The 14,685-nt window shown below is 36.3% G+C and overlaps 1 protein-coding gene and 1 long non-coding RNA gene across 14 annotated transcripts in view; one reads left to right on the top strand and one right to left on the bottom strand.

Annotated features, from left to right (window-relative positions):
• Positions 1-14,685, bottom strand: part of mcf2l2 (MCF.2 cell line derived transforming sequence-like 2) — a 70,877-nt gene that overhangs the window by 37,583 nt on the left and 18,609 nt on the right. For 8 of the 13 annotated variants that reach the window (XM_027169806.2, XM_027169812.2, XM_047809878.1 and 5 more), the window contains exons 3-15: positions 10,976-11,090; positions 10,748-10,865; positions 9,085-9,204; positions 5,953-6,069; positions 5,713-5,862; positions 5,494-5,618; positions 4,013-4,127; positions 3,778-3,897; positions 3,065-3,256; positions 2,498-2,689; positions 632-809; positions 322-422; positions 94-182 (exon numbers count right to left, since the gene is read on the bottom strand). In XM_027169806.2, the coding sequence (XP_027025607.2) occupies positions 94-182; positions 322-422; positions 632-809; positions 2,498-2,689; positions 3,065-3,256; positions 3,778-3,897; positions 4,013-4,127; positions 5,494-5,618; positions 5,713-5,862; positions 5,953-6,069; positions 9,085-9,204; positions 10,748-10,865; positions 10,976-11,090 (1,732 nt within the window). The remainder of the gene's footprint in view (positions 1-93; positions 183-321; positions 423-631; positions 810-2,497; positions 2,690-3,064; positions 3,257-3,777; positions 3,898-4,012; positions 4,128-5,493; positions 5,619-5,712; positions 5,863-5,952; positions 6,070-9,084; positions 9,205-10,747; positions 10,866-10,975; positions 11,091-14,685) is intronic. The other 5 variants (XM_027169809.2, XM_047809882.1, XM_047809880.1 and 2 more) reach the window with 3 other exon arrangements.
• LOC113657773 lies at positions 3,140-3,932 on the top strand. The gene is made up of 3 exons (XR_003444234.2): positions 3,140-3,281; positions 3,582-3,665; positions 3,796-3,932. It is a non-coding gene; the product is annotated as an uncharacterized LOC113657773 (long non-coding RNA).

Genomic DNA, 14,685 nt, shown 5'->3' with positions numbered 1-14,685 from the left:
GGTTTCTCTTATGCATATACAGTATGTACATACATGTAATATAGTATGTATATGTGTATGTCTGGGTTCAAGGGGCCTGAGACGGTCTCTTACCGTCGCCTGCTGGACAGGCTCTCCTCTGTCTCGCAGCTCATGAGAACGTGGCTTGAACCTCCTTGACTCTCCTCATGCATAACTTCAATCTTAAAACATAACACAGGAAAGATTTTCTTATGCAGAACAAACAGTGACACATAAGGAAGAGCCTTATCCCAGGTAATCCATCTATTTGGCTATATTCAAATTAATTAAAACCTGCAACGGAAAGGGCGTGTGATGTACCTTGATGCCTCCTTTAGTCTTGCGAATGTTTTTCCTTCTTGCAAACTCAGTATCAGCATTCTGCTTGGTGGAACTATTCTCTGGACCTCTACGGTTCGGTGCTAGAAAGAAACGTAGTGTTTATTAGACAATACATACAATACTGAAGAAATACTGAGCACAATTGCCTCACTCTTCAAGGACCAAAACACCTTAAACTGCCAAAGCACAACAGCAACAGTGTTAGAAAAAACAAGACACAAAGTTTATCTACAGTTAACCACTTTCATGTTCCTTTTAGTAGCCAACAAGGCTTCCTGTAGTTGTTTACCAGAGCCTGGTGGCCGCACACTTTTGGGGGAAGGGCGCTTAGGAGATGATTCAGGTCGTGGTGCTACATGCTGCACAGGTCTGGTTTGCTTGGCAGACAGCCTCTTTAGACTGATGTGTCTCTTCTCGAACATCTCGTGCACTTCCTCAAACCTCTTCAGTGCATTCTGCACACTGATCTGCACAGAAAGTTGTTGCAAATAAGATTTTTATCAAAACAGATTTGAGCAAATATGAAAAAAGTAAAAGGAAGCCCTCAAGATAATTTTGCAGTAATGTGAGATAAATATAAAATTATATATATATAATTTCCTTATGCATCCCTATTCTTCTTTTTTTAATAGTACTCCTTATGGTTGTTTCTATTGAAATTATGATTTACACCTTTTCAATTTCACTCATAATTAAAACATTTGAAATTTTAAAATGATGATGTGATAAAAAATAATAACACAGCTAAAAACCTTACATCATTTTCTAATCTTAAACGGATTTGAACTGATTTCCAGGCATCTTTAGGCTGCATTTTAAAAAAATAACCTTGCTTGTTATGTCTAAAAATAGAGCATGAGCCTAAGGATGTCATTTAAGCATTATGCAGCAAAACTTGATGGAGCATCATACAAAAAGATGTATTAAGTAAACATTAATAACTCAGAGAAACAGAAGCTATATTTGCGCATTATTTGTCCCTCTTCCAAAACCAGATCATTCATTTGTTGCACATATTTGGCATAGAGAAGCTGAAGGAATCATTTGAATAAAATCAATTAACTTCAATCGTGAACTTGCATTTCCACTTCAGCCTTTCTGGTTTTTTATTCATTTGAGATTTTTCATTTTTTTTCTCTGGTGATTCACAGTTGCTTTTCATAACTTATGTCTCACTATGAGTGCATTTGCTAGTCAGTTGCAGATGCAGTGCAACTGAGAAACTATAGTTTCAATAACCGAAACCATTTTTTTTTTTTTCAATTTCCGATGTTTAAACATCTTGCTCGTAAGTCCTGAAGATTTTTTCTCACTCAGTGTTCATTTTCACATTTAATAGTGTTTTGAGACACACTCTTAACTTTATAAGATGGTTGAGTACAGGTTCTGTTTAATATTCTTTTATACATAAATCTATTAGGTAGTTTGCATTTACTTTTGTATCCTATTTACATTAATGTGTATTTAAAATACAGTCTACTCATAAAGAATTGCATTGGCAAGGTTATTTGGGTTTGAGTTCAAAAGATGAATATTTATCATTTGCACAGCTCAGCATATATAATTATATATATTTTAGACATATTATACTGTTTATACAACTAGCACATATTGTTTATACAACTATTCCTATGCACATACTATTCTTATGCACATAAACTGACATATCTTTATTTATCTATCTGATTTTCAGCTTTCATTTGCAAGCTTGTACTATATCTACATTTACATTAGTTTGGGGGAGCTTCAAAATGCATTTCTCCCATAGATTCTGCTATTCACATGTTGTTCAACATAAAATACAGTCTTTAAAGGTACTGTACACCCAAGGTTTAGAAGATGAATAGTAATCCAAAGCTATTTATAGTTTTAACAATCAAGCTAACAGGGCAAACCTGAGCAAGACGGATAACATGCTCCAATATTTTTGAACACAAAAAAAATGTGCCAAGTTCTCATGAATTCTCAAATCTAAAAAAATTACTATGAAAAACATTGGTCTTCCCAATGTCACCGCAGGCAGTTTCATTTCTACTCACAAAGGTAGCATCTGCACAAAAAGTCACTGCCCTACATTTGCACTTAGCTACCTAGCATGACACATATAATGACACATATAATCTCCATATAAGCAAATTTTAAAAATTCTACAGACCTTCATGAGCTCAGAGAGAGACATCTCATGTTGGTTGTAGAGGTCTTTGAGCTGACTGAGCTGCTGCTCCTTAGCTGTCTCCATATACCTCTCAATGTCCTGCAGGGCCGCTTCTGCCCCTTCCTGAGACTGGCACTTATCTACAGCCTGAGAGGCCAGCAGGTACACACCATTCTCACACCAGTTTCTCACCTGCAAACATAGACAAAAACACACACTGGAATCATACTAGTAGGAAATGAATTTAATTATATAAAAAGTGCAAGACAGCATGAGTAATTTGTGTTCTTTGGGTTCAGCATAGCATGAACAGAGTCGTTTGAGATTTCTGACACTGACAATTCATTCCACTGAGCAGGTGTGACAGAATAGCATTTCTCTTTCACGCTGACAAACAAGATGCAAGCGATAAGCCATAAGATGTCCTTCATAAATCATTCTTTGATCCACAGGTTATACGGAGATCTAATAGCCGGCTGATAAAATGTTTAGTTTACATTACAAATCACCTACAAATCTCAGCTGTCAGAAGGCATTAAACAGATGAAGTAAAATCTTTCCACTAACCTTCTCTATCCATGTATGGATCTCAAGCGATTTGGACAGGACGTCATTTTTTTTTTTGGCTTCGTTGCTGAAGTCATCACAGATGCGCCGTAGCTCCACACACTTGGGCCGGATGGAGTCCACCGCATAGTGGTTACTCTGGATTAACTGGTCCCCATGCAGAGCGTGCAGCTGTGCCTTCTCCAGAGATTCCTGTCAAATGCAGCACATGTTTTAGGTCAGAAGATCTTGAGCTTCCAATATTTGCTCCTTTATAATACATCTATAACCTAATATGTAACTTTTAGGGGGCTTCTTGGCATTTTTTTTCAGCATACATTCAGTTACTTTTTGCTGATCTCCTCAATCATGATGATTTTTATTGTAAAAATGTTTCAAAAATGGTTTAAAAGTGTTTTATGATCTAACTAGCTAAATATTATTACATTTCATTAGCTAAAACTTTTTTGTGACTGGTCAGAGCACTGACATTTTCTTGCCCGTTGAGTCATCTAAAACATATTCTCTTGTTGTGCAGACATTCACAGCTGCTGGGAGGGATCAAACCCGGACCTTTGGCTCGTCCGCCAGCAATGATGCAAATCTAACCCAAATTAGACAGGTAAGAGATTAGAAGACACCTGCCAGCCTAAGCTCCAAGCTCCTAAAACTTGCCCATCATTGCATTATTACACAGTTTATTGCCTGCATTGCAAGTGAGTGATGAGTCCAACCTGAGCTATGTCCTGCAGGCTCTTCAGTTCAGTTAGCAGCTGCTCAATGCGACCAGGCCCGTCTCCGGTGTCTGAAAGTGCCAGCAAAGTCTCCATCAAACTGTCCAGAGACATTTTCACCTTCGCAAACACAGACGCACAAAAACATACAGCAGAAGGATGTCAGACACACCACAAAACAAATAAATGTATGTTAAAAATAAACACTGAGAGACATGAGGTATTGTTACGTTACCTCTCTAAAGTCTTGCTCAAAATGTCGTAACTGCAAACACTGCTCTAACTTTAAGTGATGTTTGGACCAGAACTGTTCAAATGCATTTTCAGTCTCATCCAGCTGAGCTAACAACCTGAAATTAACAATACAAGTAAACACATATGTTCAATTTAAACACATTGTTTTAAACACAGGTTTTATTATTCACTTTATTTTAAAACTAGGTTACATTTCTTCCTCTTCTTCTTCTTTTTCTTATTTATTATTACAATTATTACTATTAAATCATATGATGCTCAAATATGCCATTAAACAAGATACTACAGAAGAAATATTCCAAAACAATCTTAACTAAAAATAACTGAGTCAGAAGTGAACTGGTTCATTTCAGATGTAAGATATCCTCTCAGTTGATAACAAAAATGTACTTATGTACTTAATTGCAATTCTGAGCAAAGAAAGACACCTTACATTTTCATTTTGATCTTGCAAGGTACCTTGCAAATGTCGTTGGAAAAAAAATGTAAATTATAAAAAGCTTATGTGCATCTCAGATCAATTACAAAATCAATAAAAAAAATTAGTTATTAATAACTGAGTAGTTTCTTTTTTCCTTTTTGATGTTCATTTAGCAGATTAATAAATAATATGGAGTATTGATTAAGTATTATTTTCCCAGTCCTGGTGAAAAATTGATGATATATAGACCAAAATTAAAGTTTTTCTCTTTTCTGGGTCATGCCATGACTAATGAACAAAGTCACTGACAACTTCTCTGTATAAATTGATAAGTTCATAGCAATGACAGAACAGAAAAAAAGTGTTGGATTTGTATAATGTGTATAGACATATTATGAGTGTGTAAAATCAAATTTGAATTTGAAATGAATGGGTTTCAAAGAAATGGAGCGATGGGACTACTGTAGCGCAGAGGACCTAGTCCTTGTGACCCAGATTTATAAATACATATAGACTGTGCAAGTTTATGGTACTTGGTTTTGTAAGTAGGTAGTTAAATAAAGTTGATGCACTGTAACTAGACATTAGCATAGAATTTTTTGGCCTAATGTGACATAATTTATATTAAATTAATTTCAACAGAAATGAAGCTGTTAAGGTGTGTCCAGCATTTTGAAGTAACACTTATCAAAACGGATGATTAACTAACTATTTTTCTCTCTATTAAAAAATAATAAACATAAAACATTAAAAAATGATTAGAGTAATGATAGGTATATAATAATATAATAATTAATTGAGTGATAAATAATTATTAGTGATTAACGTAATATATGTTTTCTATAGCTCTTCTATTTTTAATTATAAAGCTCATATTTGTTTTTAAAAGAAAGCTTTATTAAGAATATTTGTGTGTCTGATGGTTAAATGGGGAGCAAAGTTTTCACTGTATAAAGTGCTCTAATAGGGAAAAATGAGTAATACATTATAATTTGGGGAAAAAATTAAGATTGTTAAGAAAACAACAGTTGTAAGCACACCTTTCAATGGTGGTTTGATTTTCCACTTCGTCTGGGTTTAGCTTGCGGTTCTCGCTTCTACTGGCCTGATCTCTGATACATGAAAGCAGTGTGGTCCCTTGGTTCATAGCCAACTTCAGTTCATCCTGAAACAGAGGAAGCATACATTTGTGCATCATGACACATGTTCATGTGAATTGCCCATATTTTTATGTGCTTTGTCTATACGTTTTTGACTACCTCAAGCTTGTCATGCCTGTCTGTGTGCGCTGTCAGGAGATCTTTGGTGCATTGAACGTCATTGGGAAGTTCAGTTTCTGCCAAGTCCATTCCAAATCTCTGAAGCATTTGGGCTGTGGTTTTCACTGTCACAGCAAAGTTTTCAATGGCCTAGATAACACAAACCCAGCAGGCTGTGATCATTTGTGGTCGAGTTTTAAAGCAGCAAAACTCTTCTCATGAATGTCATATCTGACTCACTGTGCGATGGTGGATCCACTGACTGTGACAATACTGCAGGTTTCCACCTAATTCACATGTCAGCTGGCCTTTATCCACATATCCATGCAGATCTGATAGGGAATTTAGCATGACTATCTACAAAACCAAAAAAACAATGCACAATTATCCTTCCTCTTGTGTTAGGGTCAGCAGTGACCCGTTTTTAGGTTTTAAATGCTTAAAAGTACCACATAAATTTGTTAATTGCATCGAGGCTTTTTGACTTTGTCAGGAACCTCAATTTAAACAAAATTAAAAAAAAATTTTTTTTTTTACTAAATTTTAAAATGCTCTGGTGAAAATTATGACCTTTGTGTAGTTAGGGTCAGTTTTGACAAAGTTATAATATAATATTATAATACTATAAATATTGTCAAATCTGAAATCATAAACACGCTGTCAGCTCACTAACAATGTCAGCCAACAGCCCACTGACAGCCAGCTTCTTTTCCAAACCTGTGAGCTTTAGTTAGGGGCTTCTCTCTTTGCCCATTTGTCCCCTTCCCTGAACAAACAAAAGAAACAAACAAAGACGTATACGTCCAGACACCTAAGGCATGCATAAGACCAATTCAGTTTGGAGTTAGTGACTTGCAGAGTACACATCGCCATCTTGGAGCATGCGAAAATGAAAAGACAATTTACAACAAGCCAAGCTCTGGATCATATCTTTGCTGAAAATGAGGCAGAGGACAGAGAACAGCATAGTGATATGGACAAGCATGTTTCTGATGATGAAGATGATGTAAAGTATCAACGGAAGACAGACACATCTAATGAGTCTGATGAGGTGGTTGCCAGTGCTGAAGTAACATATATTGAAGCTCAGTACCTCCTGATTTTCATGGCAGCAAACGTCTTAAAAATCTACAGATTTACACTGTGAGTGGCATCCCTGAGAAAAAACAATGAAAATGTGTAGTCCTTGAAATGACTACTGGACTGCGGAATCACTATCACGTGTGACAATTTTTTTACCAGCTATGACCTTGGACAAGAACTTCTTCTTAGAAGGAAACTTACCATGGTGGGCACAAAATAAAAAAAAAACCTGAGTTGGGGCATGGTGGCTTAGTGGTTAGCACGTTCGCCTCACACCTGTGGAGTTTGCATGTTCTCCCCATGCCACCAGGGTTTCCTACGGGTACTCCGGTTTCCTCCCCCGGTCCAAAGACATGCATGGTAGGTTGATTGGCATCTCTTGAAAATTGTCCGTAGTGTGTGTGTGTGTGCCCTGTGATGGATTGGCACTCCATCCAGGGTGTATCCTGCCTTGATGCTCGATGACGCCTGGAATAGGCACAGGCTCCCCGTGACCCAAGGTAGTTGGGTAAACGGTAGAAAATGAGAGTGAGTGAGTGAATAAACCTGAGTTGCCCGTTGAAATTTTGCAGGTGAAGCACAGGGCTCCTCTTTCTTCAAAATTCACTTTTACAGACACCACCACTGTTGTTTCATGTTGTCCAAAAAAAACGGAGTGTTGTACTTACACTATGTCCACTTTTCACAAAGATTCTGCTGTCTCATCACGAAGTGACAAAAAGCCCATATTAATCCTGGACTATAATAAAAACAATGTACTGTAGAGGTGGACATCCTGGACAAGCTGACTGCCACCTAGACATGCCAGTGAATGACCACACATGCATCTAAAAACACACATACTCATGCATGTTTTTGCACACAAAGACTTTTTTGGATTTAGTAGTGATAGATTTCTATTGGTTTGATTTGCTTGATTGGTTGTTGTGTGTTTGACCTTGCAAATCTATATTTTGTATCATTACTTGTTCTGCTTTTCATTTTGTATTTGTATTAATGTTCTATTTTTTAAAAAAATATATGGGTCAAAATTGACCCGTAACACCATAGATGTTACAATAGTTAATAAAATTAAAAAAAATATATAAAACAAAAAATGTATAAAACAAATTTATTTAAGAGATGTGTCCTAATACTCATCAGTAATAGTCAGGAAACATAACAATCTTTCATTTATTTATGTAATTCTCTTGAGGTTAATTTTACCACTTTTTGGAATTAAAAACGAAAAGTATGCTGTCAAAAGAAAGGCTCAGGGGCCACACCAAAAATATTAAAACCAATCTTTTTATGGATAAGGAAACCTAACATGGTATCTAAAAGGTAGGAAACAAATCTGATGATAAATAATTGTTTTGAGGCTATTTTATGACTGTTTTAAGACACGGGTCAAAACCGACCCGTTAACATAAGAGATGGTAACAGAAAGCTAACACAAGAGGATGGTTATGTCAGGACTCAAGCTGATTTGAATAATCAAATTAGGTATACTGTAGAACACACATACGGTTGTGTTCATGTGAACTCGTTAGCAAGCACACAGGCTCTGGGTTTTAGGACAGAAGAATACTGACTCTGTGAGAAATTACTGCAGTTACTGTCGCTGTTACTAACGATAAATTTAAAATCCGTTTTAGTATATACAGTAAATGCCTTCATGTATCATGCTATACATCACTCATTACAGACATTATACAGCACAATATGCACATCTACCAATCAGCCTATGGTACATGGATACAGTGATGAGGTTGTATTGAGTCCAATTTGGTGCTTGAAATTAAGCCCAAGTCACTATTTAGTGCTCACTTTTCCTGGTGTTTTGCAGCAGTGTTGGAAAACACGGTAGAGGTTTGAGTGATAAACCAACAATGTGCAATGTTAGTTGTAAGACATGCAAATGCGGAAAATTTCAGCCCAGCTGGTCATAACAGAAACACTGTGTTTGCCTATACAGTTCCTGCCTGAAGAACTTAATGATTCACTATATTTAGCATTGCTTCATCTCTGCAGTAATAGTTTTGATACAGGGCCCAGACCCCCAGTAAGATGCACTGTCACTTGATACCTGAGGCTAAAGGACTAAAACATGCTTAGACTTGCAGAGTTCATGACTCATTTTCACTGCTGCAACACAATGTATGAGAGGCATGCATTTACCATCCAAACGCAAAGCATCTAAAGCATTTCAGAGATTGATCCCCAGCCACATTTCTTTTAATATATGCAATTACTCTGAGATGCTTTATACACTGTGGGTTTAGGAGAGCACGGATGAAGCATGCTTACCGGTACCTTCATTTTAAAGTCATCACGGTGTAACCGGATACCAATGTCAGCGATGGTCCTGTGGAACAATCGTGAGGGTCTTAAGACTAGGACTAGCTGTAGGTTGCCTGGAAATGCCCCCTGTTGATCATGAAAGAAATAACCTCAAACCCAAAGCCATCAAATCCAAATAATCATGCTATGATTTCATAGAAGATTCAATGTAATAAATGTATATTTGTACTGTGTAACAGTATTTAACAAAAAAAAAGAGGATGTTTTCTACACTTGTACATATATTTGTACATATAAACTGCATTTCTGGTTTCATTTTGACTCATTTTGCACATATAGTATGTCTAGATTCTGTCCATATAATTTTTAATAATTGCTATTTAATTTATAGCCTTATTTTAATTCTCTACAGCTGCTATTGTATGTAAATGGTTCTGCAATTTCTGGAGCTCGCTCCCAAGAATTTCACTCACCACGGCACAGGTGCCGTGGTGATGTGACAATAAAGGTGACGACTTGATTTGACTTGCTATTTCTTAGAATCTATTTTAACTGTTTCTGTCTGGTTCTGTTTCTGCTAAATGCCTTTAGCTCGTTAATGCCAACACTGGATTCTAGTCTATTTTAAAGTACAATTTTTATTCGTGTTTTTACTGAACTTATTTTTAAAGTGATTATGGTGCTTTCAATATGCACTAAATATATGCAGAGATATATACTTTAGGGGAGACCGGGGCTGGTTGTCTAATAATGAGGTTGGTTGTCACATTGTCAGAGTGTCTTTGATGGTTAATTACTTCATGTTACAATACATTCTAAAAGTAAAAAGTATACACATTTGAAGCCAAGACCCCAAGTTTTAATTTCCTGTAGGAATTACTGCTGAAAGATTTTTTGAAGATGAGCAATTCATGCATGAGTAAAAATTGTGACAACCAACCCCGGTCTCCCCTAGTCTATAGATAAACCCCCAAACAAAAAACTTAAAAATTATATTTAAAAGCTACAGCTTTTTCAAGATTCTAGGATTAAGAGATATTGCTCTGATTTCAAGAGATCAATGTATTTCTCCACAACTAAAAATAACCTGTTAATTATTACACACAGACATCTTTCCCACTCTCCTGTTACTTCCTCAGACTGGGTTTTATTAAACTGGCTTTTAAAAAATGGAAAACAATAATGATTTAATAGACATCACACTTATATTAACTTTATATTTTAACTGTTGAATTAAAGAACGTTTTTCTGAGTCATAATATGTCTACCTTTTCAACCCAAAGAAATATATTAGATCATTTTAAACGTTTAACTGTATTACTGTTAATAACTCTGTTTTTAATTTTTTATTTTATTGCCAGCTTCATTTAAGCCATTCCTGGATATGACTGGATATCACTATGGTAAAAAAAAAATGTATGTCTCATTTACTGTTAAACATAAAGAGGTGTACTTTTTTTATTTTTATTTTACTACAGTTTCGAATATTTCTACTGCCCTTCATCATCCTCATACTGGAAACCTTACTAAGTGTCATACTTGGAGCACAGAGAAGATCCAGCTTCACTCTGGTCACATATATTGTGGGTGTTGCCTGACTGAGTTGCACAAAATATGTGTCAATTATTTTTTTCCAATCCAACAGATTTTCAGATCCCATTAGTCTTACTGGGGAGGGTGGGTTTGAGTTACACACCGCTATTCGAGCCAATGAGGCCTTCACCGAAGCCCATTTGTCCCGCCGGCGGTCTATGATAATAATGAAGCCAATGCTTGCTGCATCCAGACTGAAAACAGAAAGAAAGTTAGTTTACTTGCTGGAATATGACGATGTTATTCAAAGAACTTTGAAAGGCAAGTCATTTTGTGTCCATACAGAAAAAAGTGAAGTGTTCACCTCGGTATGCTGGTCAGATATGTGACTACGTTAATGAAATCTTCATCTGAAAGATCATTAAAGGCAGAAAATTCTGGGAAAGTAATTATTGGAGCACCATCCTTCCCTCGTCCACCTGCACAGGACGAAACATTTTATGTATTACAGTATAAGACAAATAGAATTAGTTACTCTAAATAGTAGATCGTTACAGACATGTGTTCTTGTAACATGCCCAACAAGTACTACAATACTACAACAAGAACATTGTGTCAATAACAATGATGATGTCAGTCAGTATAAGCAATGTCTTTATGCAATAACTTGTGCCAGAATGTTGATTTTCATGGTACTGAAGCTGCAATAGATCAGGTGCTTGCAAAATGTGTGAATGGGACAGTGAGTCACTTTTATTTGCACTTTTTATCCTCAACCACTAGATGGTGACACCAAGCTTCATAAAATTTTCTGTTCTGAAAAAAAAAACAAGACGGTCGTTCGTGCCTGAAGAGCTCATATTAAGGTCTCCAAGAGAGCTCAGTACTAAGGTTGTGATTATAGGGTCACAATGATACGCTTTGTACGTACTGTATACGGTTTCACATGTGAGTTACTCTGGAAGTGAATACATAAGAAATACATGTAGGTAAACTCTGTATTTATAACGAGATTTAAAAAAAAAAAAAAAAAAGCAGATAATCACAGCTAAAGAATATCATAGGCTCACTTTTCAGCATTACCGCTCTCAAAAAAAATGTTTACACTGTCATTATGGATTACTAATAAAGTTAAAACAATTAAGGAAGAAAAATATTTAGGTGTCAAATCAAGGAGGACCAGCAAGAACCAAAATGTTTAATTATGGGCTAGAATTTCAGGCAGACCAGGAAGCAAACCAACACTTTGTTCGGTCAGAGTTCACTGGAAAGTCAAACACCGAATCAAATCATTAAGCTGTATGTAAGCACACACGCAAATACAGACATTTTCATTTTTATTCCATTTTGTTCTTATAACAGAAGGAGAAGTTGCTATATATTTAAAGCTGTAGCTTTGCATACATGCACAACCCACTCAACACTGATACTCATACTTTAAACCACTGCACTAGAAAACTACCAAACAACAGTTTTTTACTCAACAGAATGTCCTCTATTATTAACACTGGGTAACACTACAGTATAACAGCAAACACACTAGCCACACAAAAGCCAATAAATGCCTGAAGGGGATTTTTTTAATTTGTTAATTTATTTTGTTTTATGGACACCTGAACACTCAAATGTGTGTCTACACAGCTACCATGCAAAACTGTTTGTGTGTGGGTATCTATTTTAATAAAGACAAATGATCTTAAAAGTTGCCCCAGTATTTACAGATGGTAAACGAATCTGAACAAAATGAGACCAGGACAGGAGCCAATACTTTGTTCAGTCAGTGTTCACTGGAAAGTCATACACGACTCATACACTGAGTCAAATCATTAAGCTGTGCATTCAGTGGTTATTGACACACACAGACACAAAGACGGATATTAACACACACACACACACACACACACACACACACACACACACACACACACACACACACACACACACACATATATATACATGTTTATCTTACAATCTATATGTGAACCTTTCAGTGCTGTAACTAACGGAGCTCATTAATGTTGTGCAACACCTAAATCTATCCCCGAACATCAACCTCAGTAACCAAAAAAAACCAACATTTTTTTAAAATAAAAAATCTAATTTCCTCATGGCAATCCAGACATTTGGTCCCCACCAAGACATAAAACAGTTTAATTTCCTGTGCTTTATCACTCATACACCACAGCTGAGATCACACCTATTATAAGTGCCAGCATCACATTCCCTATTATAGCTACTGAACCATGTCAGGTTTCCCAAGGTGAAAGGCACAGGGCATTTCACAAACCCAGCTGTGACATAAAACACTGCATTTACATTCATTGTATTATACGGTATAAATTATATAAATTACAGGGCTGCCAACTTTTGAGTTCAGCTTAAAGTGAGATTTTGGGTGGTGGGGCTTTGGTTATGGGGAGGGGCTTATGGAGGGGCGTGGCTTGGTGTGGAAAAAAATACAAACACAAAATCCTTGCATTAGCAGAAGTGTATTAAGTATATATTGATTGTCAAAGTATTTGGTATCTGTACAGAATTTCTTGGGAGATTTACATTACATTTAATTTTCACAAACATTTTACAGAAATAGGATTAAAATGTGATTAACATGTTCACAGATTAACATGTGCTCTATTGTATGTGCTGGTGGCTGATTTTGCAGCCTTAATCATTGATTTGGATGCAGCTCAAACTTGAAGCATGGCTCCAAGTCTGCCATCTTGATTGTCATTAAAGATGACATTAACTACTAGGCGTGTCCAGATATTGGTCATCTGGAAATGCTTTTGTACTGTTTTTTATGATAAAGTTATGTAAAATAACTGCTCAGTGCTGCAAAACAAACAACCTGCTAATGCTAACTTAATTCTATATAAACTACATATTAGTTACTAGCCTAAACTGGACGGAGACACGGAGCGCCCTGTAACTCACTGACCTGCCTGCGTTCACAATTCACACGGTGCAGATGGGAGGGTGAACGGCTGACTACACAGTTTATGGGAATAAATTGTGTATTTCCCTCACAATTGTCATAAAAAACTCACTACACTGTCTGTCTGGTCTCTCTGCGCGTTGCTTTGCGGGATCATGTGGTGCGTTTTTTTATTTAATAAATACATATATTCCAGTATAACTGTAATCTATGTGAAATAATGGTGATCCATGTATTATCACTAATCTGAAAATTGATCAATATATTATCATATATCCGTATATTGATACATATATTATATTGATCCAATTATGATCCATATGTTATCAACATAATACACAGCCTATTTCGATATAAGTCCATTTACAGTTTTAGAGTTGCTCAAAATATGGAGAAAAAAAAGGCTAAAATCAGCCTTGACCTGTAGTTCCAGATCTCTGTTGCATTGCCTTCCTTATTAGCAATCATGGCAGTAGCTTCAAAAGTGAGTCAAAACCTTCACTCATCATCAGTCTTTCAAATATATTGAAAACAGCTAGTTATTGATGAAACTAAGTAGTAGGTGTCCTCTGTACCATGTTGGAGCTGCTTCTAGAGCTAACATGCTTCATGAATTGCACTTACAATCAAAAACAAAACTTTCAAGAATTAACATGAGTAAACACACACATTATGCCAGCGGTTCTCCTAAAGCATCCTTCTTCAACATACATTTAGAATCCAAAAAAAAAAAAGCCAAAAGTTTAGAATGTAAATCTCTTGACAGCTTTATTACACCCTTGCACCAAGGTCAAAGCCAAGGCTGTCTGAAGCTGATTTCACTGCATTCTTCACATCAGCAGTCATCGGCTACAGCAGGTCTGCTACTGAGGTCAAATTAGATTTCCCAGAATCAGGTGTTATGTCACGGGAGGAAGATGATGAAAAAACTCTTTAGCAGTGAGTTTCACACACTTACATGAACTGCACTGCTAATCTCTGTGGAGTCAGCCTAGCTTTGTCACATGCTAGTTGCTCAGCACACAACAGCCAAAGCATAGACAAAGCTATGTCAAGTCAATAGAATATTTTAAAATCTATATTTCACTTACTGTTAATACTAACAGTCTCAACTGATAGAATGACAAACCTGAGCCTTT

Source organism: Tachysurus fulvidraco, chromosome 2, assembly GCF_022655615.1.
Source record: "Tachysurus fulvidraco isolate hzauxx_2018 chromosome 2, HZAU_PFXX_2.0, whole genome shotgun sequence".
Lineage (NCBI taxonomy): Eukaryota > Metazoa > Chordata > Actinopteri > Siluriformes > Bagridae > Tachysurus > Tachysurus fulvidraco.
The sequence above is the reverse complement of the archived record's forward strand: the minus strand, read 5'-3'. Positions and strand labels throughout refer to the sequence as shown.